The following is a 5,000-nucleotide window of genomic DNA, read 5'->3' on the forward strand; positions in this document are numbered from 1 at the left end:
AACATCAAATAGCACGGCCCCTCATAATCAGGCCATGAACACACACACAAACACACACACAGCCATGACCACACACACACACACACACACACACACACACACACACACACACACACACACAGCCATGACCACACACACACATACACACACACAGCCATGACCCGAGATGCTCTCAGCCTATAACACACTTTGCAAACTGCTATGGCTGCTGCTTGCCATTGGCTTTTTCTGAGGTTATGCTGATATATCATTTAATTTCATCAGGAGCAATTTGTTTAAACAATAATACAAACAGGTTGTGCAAATACTCAGAGCATTTAACCCTCCTTTCCGTTGATAATGGAGTGGTACTAATCACAACAGTAGTTTTTAGTCATTAAAACAGGCGAACAGTTTAGAGTTACCCACTTTGGCATAGTTTTCAGATGGTTCTCCCGAAGCTCCAGGATCCGTAATTTGGACAGTCTAGAAGGGCAAACAATAAACACACACAGGACACCATCAGTGCATGCAGACAGTTGGGTGTGTGTCCTCAGCAGCTTTCTTTAGGATGGTGACTGAAGCCAAAAAGGAGAAGAGTGGAAGTCCAGTCATGTCATTCTCTCACACAAACACAGCATGCCTGAGGCTCAGAGCCGAAGCTGATCAGCTCTCTTTCTATCTCTCTCTCTTTCCTTCTCCCTAAATCACATATTCTCTCTCTCAATCTCTCTCTTTTCTCTCCCTTTCTCCCCATTATTTTATTTCCTTCCCCCTCTATTCTATGTTCTCTCTCCCTTTCTTATTTTTTTATATTTTCTCTCCTGTCTCTCTCACTCACTCTCCCTCATTCACGCACTCTCTCCATCCCTCTCTCTCTCTCTCAAGACGAGAGCCATTCATTATCCAACAGAATGGGATGGCAGAGAGTGATTTATTCATGCAGGCCCAGGGCAGTGCTGGGTCTCGGTGCTGTTTTCCTCATTCTGTGCTGGCCGGCTCTGCAGTGCTAACAACAGAGAGGCAGCACAACACAAGACGCGCTTGAAACACGGCAGCGGACTCTGGGATGGGTCTGGCCTTTAATCAGGTGGATCTGGGCCGGATCACAACCGCGTGTGGGCCACATCCCAGCCAGAGCCGGAGCCGTTATCTGTGAGAGCTGTGCAGACATATAGTCACGGGGAAGTAATGAATGGGTCTGTTGTCTGTCTGACTTCCTCACAGACTCTCATGCACTCTAACAAGAGCGCACACACACACACACACACATACACACACACATAGACACACACACACACACACACACACAGGCACGCACACACACACACACACACACACAGGCACGCACACACACACACACACACACACACAAAGACACACACACACACACACACACAGACACACACACAGGCACGCACACACACACACACACACACACAGACACACACACAGGCACGCACACACACACACACACACACACACACACACACACACACACACACACAGACACACGTATCTGTCTTTATATCTAAGTGGGCATGCACACACGCACACACACGCACACACACACACACACACACACACATGCACACACACACACACACACACACACACTCGTCAGCCATTTACCTCCCAAAGTTGGCAGGTAGGTACTCCAGGAAGGCGTCGTTTAGGAACAGCTGTGTCAGGTTGAGGAGCTGGGTGAAGCCATCGGGGAGCCTTCAAGCAGACGAGACGAGAGGAGGAAAGGAAAGATCAGACACGCCATTTAAACACTGAGGAAAACAACTCTCCACACACACACACACACACACACACACACACACACACACACACACACACACACACACACACACACAGGTCTCCCTTCAGCCAACCCTTCAGCTCAGGGCAGCCGGCGGCAGCCCACATACACACACACACACACACACACACACACACACACACACACACACACACACACACACACACACACACATACACACACACACACAAAACGAAGACCTCTACAACTTGCCCCCACTCAGAGAGGTCAGAGGAAAGCTTTCTGACAGCAGCTACTAGACAACACGACTCGTCACAGGTGTGTGTAACAGGAGCTGTCTGTGGACGAGGAGGACAGGCGCATCATTTGTGTCGGCCTCAGATTTGTGTTTGGCTGCTCCGGGACCAGAGATAGCGCTTTTGCAACACTGCACAGTAAATCCCTTGTCAGATTATTTTTTTTCTCCCCAGAATGCAAAACAAATAAACCCCCAGAAATAAGGTTTGGGAGGACCCTGCCTGGGGATGGCACTGCCTCGGGATAATCCCTCTCAGATTCTGACATGTAATACAAAGACCGCAGGCTTATTCTACCTGAGCAGAAGTGGAGAGCACCAAATATCGCCCATACCTGCACACTATGTAGCAATACTAATATTAATACTAATGTTAGATAATAGATGGGTGCACCTTGAATATAAAATGTTTTGAACAATACTAATTTTGATCACAGTGACTGAAAAAATATATAGCATTATAAAATCTATTACCATTCATAAAAGCCATTGATTCAACAAATACTATGAATGTGTACAATGTGATGCCAGATGGAACAGTTTCCATGTCCATGAGTCTATTTTATTTCATTTAAGATTAGGATTTATATGACTTATATTTACCCTGGCAGCTGCACAAACTAATTAAATTGATCAATGCACATTTGCTACCTTGCAGGCAATCACTGTATACACTAATTAAATCATGATGAGAATTACGTCAACTATTTACACACTACCATGCTATTTCCAGCACACACACTCCTTACTTGGTTATGGGGTTGACACTGGCCTCCACCACAGACAGGCATTTACAACATTTGATGTTATCTGGGAACTCCTGAATACCTGCACAAGGAGCCAGGAGGAAACATGTTGTCATGACACTGCTGCAAAACTTCCCATCCCAACACTGCTACAGTTTCAATGTAACTTATGGAGTCACATTCCAAAGGTAGTTAAATTAAATAACACTCAATTTCATCATCGAACAGTGGTCTGAAAATTTACTCAACATTACCATCAAATCAAACCATTTTACATTATGAAGTAATGCATGTTCATGCACAATGTTTTATACATAGCGGTCATTTCCCCACTGAATCAAATTGAAGACAGCTATCTTGTAGCGAATTGGATCTCTCTTGTGAACTCACCATTTTTACTGATATCTAACTCCTTGAGGTTGACAAGGCTGGCGATGGTGGTTGGCAGGTTGGAGAGGTCGTTGTCAGGCATGCTGAGTTTCCGGAGGGCTTGACAGTTGAAGAGTTGCTGCGGAAGACAAAAGCCTGAGTCAGTGTCACTGAGCAGGGCCAGGAGTAGAGGAGGGGTTGGGGTGGTCCCTGGGGGCTAGCTCAACGCTGGCAGGTGAAATATATTTAAATCGTCTGCTGACTCTCGCTGTTGGCCACATATAAAAACGTTTGAGGCTAGACCCCTGCCAGGGCTTGGAGGGACAGAGATAATTAGCACTGAGTTGAACATATTCCATTTGGTCAAGGCAGTCGCAGCACCGTTAATCATCTCCTAAGGCAGAGAGTGTGATATACACACAAACGTGCACCCAGGCGGAGGGCTTTGTGTGTGTCTGTGTGTGTGTGTGTGTGTGTGTGTGTGTGTGTGTGTGTGTGTGTGTGTGTGTGTGTGGCGACTGGACTCTGCTGAGACAGCTACTGCTGCCACAGAGAAGAGGACTCACTGATCAGGCTTGTCCAGATCTAGCTTGAATTTAGATGGGCACCAGATCCTGCACAGATATGTTTATGAACGTAAAGTGAGTGGGATTCAGAGGATGCTTTTTTCCACTGCTACACTATGCCCCCATGAGCCAGCTGGTTGTTGCCCGGGGTTCCACCAGACAGCAGATGATGCCGGGGCAGAGCTGATCTGAGTCTAGCCTGAGGTGGCTTTGAAATAGTAAACAAAGTCAGGAGTTCACAGACGTTTTCAGACAGTTTTTCATATGCTTTGAATCCATTGCACAATGTTTGCAAACACACACACACACACACACACACACACACACACACACACACACACACACACACACAAAAGGTCTAAGGAGATAGTTTTCCACAAGCAAACACGAGTGCTGGAGTAAGCATTTAGAATGACTACACAAAAAACATGTCAGGGCTATATTAAGGTCAGACCTTGGCCATATTCGAGCCATCTCAGGTCCTGACCAACACAAGATACACATATATATTAAATATATCTTATCTTAATAAATATATTTTAGATACACATATATCTCAAATAAGATATAGTATGAGATATTATCGCTTATATCGATAGAGTTTATTTTGCGTTAAAATGAGAGCACATTTCACAGCCTGTTGGTGCCAGATTCAAGACAGGTCAGTCAGATCGGTCTGCCGCTCTCTGGCCGTGTCGTTAACTGCGCTATTCCAGCGCTCCACATGGATAAATATTTCAGACGCTCACGAGAGGCAAAACACAAACAGCGCCGTGTGCATCCGGCTCTCTATTTCCTCCAGCACGCCAAACAGCACGAATATGGATGAAGATGAAATAAACGACCTCCCCCCCCCCCCCTTCACTGAGCTTGTGACCGCATCCCTTTGACCTTCGTCGTTAAGGCAAACAGAGACATTGATGTCCAGAGAGGACGTCAGTACAGTGCAGTTCAGCGCTGACCCATTATAAAGGCCAATTATTCTTCAGGAGCAGTAGGGGCCCGCTGGATATGGGCAGTAATAGAGGAGGAAGAGAGAGAGAGAGAGGGAGAGAGAGAAAGAGAGAGAGAGAGAGAGGGAGGGAGATGAGAGGGAGAGAATGTGAGAGGGAGCGAGGGAGAGACAGAGAGAGGGGGTGGGCATCCGTCTCAGTCTCAGGTTATGTGTTTAAAGAAACTAGTCCCTCCATTGTTCTCTATCTCTCATGAATGCCTCCCATCTCCATCTCCCTGACTCTCTTTCTCTCCATTTCTTAGTCCATCCATCTTTCTCTTTT

At 46.3% G+C, this 5,000-nt stretch overlaps 1 protein-coding gene across 23 annotated transcripts in view; it reads right to left on the reverse strand.

The window, feature by feature from the left end:
• Positions 1–5,000, reverse strand: part of lrrc7 (leucine rich repeat containing 7) — a 141,732-nt gene that overhangs the window by 47,600 nt on the left and 89,132 nt on the right. For all 23 annotated transcript variants that reach the window (XM_042057024.1, XM_042057022.1, XM_042057020.1 and 20 more), the window contains 4 exons: positions 3,179–3,296; positions 2,792–2,870; positions 1,612–1,701; positions 409–465 (listed from right to left, as the gene is read on the reverse strand). In XM_042057024.1, coding sequence (XP_041912958.1) covers positions 409–465; positions 1,612–1,701; positions 2,792–2,870; positions 3,179–3,296 — 344 coding nt within the window. The remainder of the gene's footprint in view (positions 1–408; positions 466–1,611; positions 1,702–2,791; positions 2,871–3,178; positions 3,297–5,000) is intronic.

The sequence above is a fragment of the Alosa sapidissima genome, chromosome 12, assembly GCF_018492685.1.
Source record: "Alosa sapidissima isolate fAloSap1 chromosome 12, fAloSap1.pri, whole genome shotgun sequence".
Lineage (NCBI taxonomy): Eukaryota > Metazoa > Chordata > Actinopteri > Clupeiformes > Clupeidae > Alosa > Alosa sapidissima.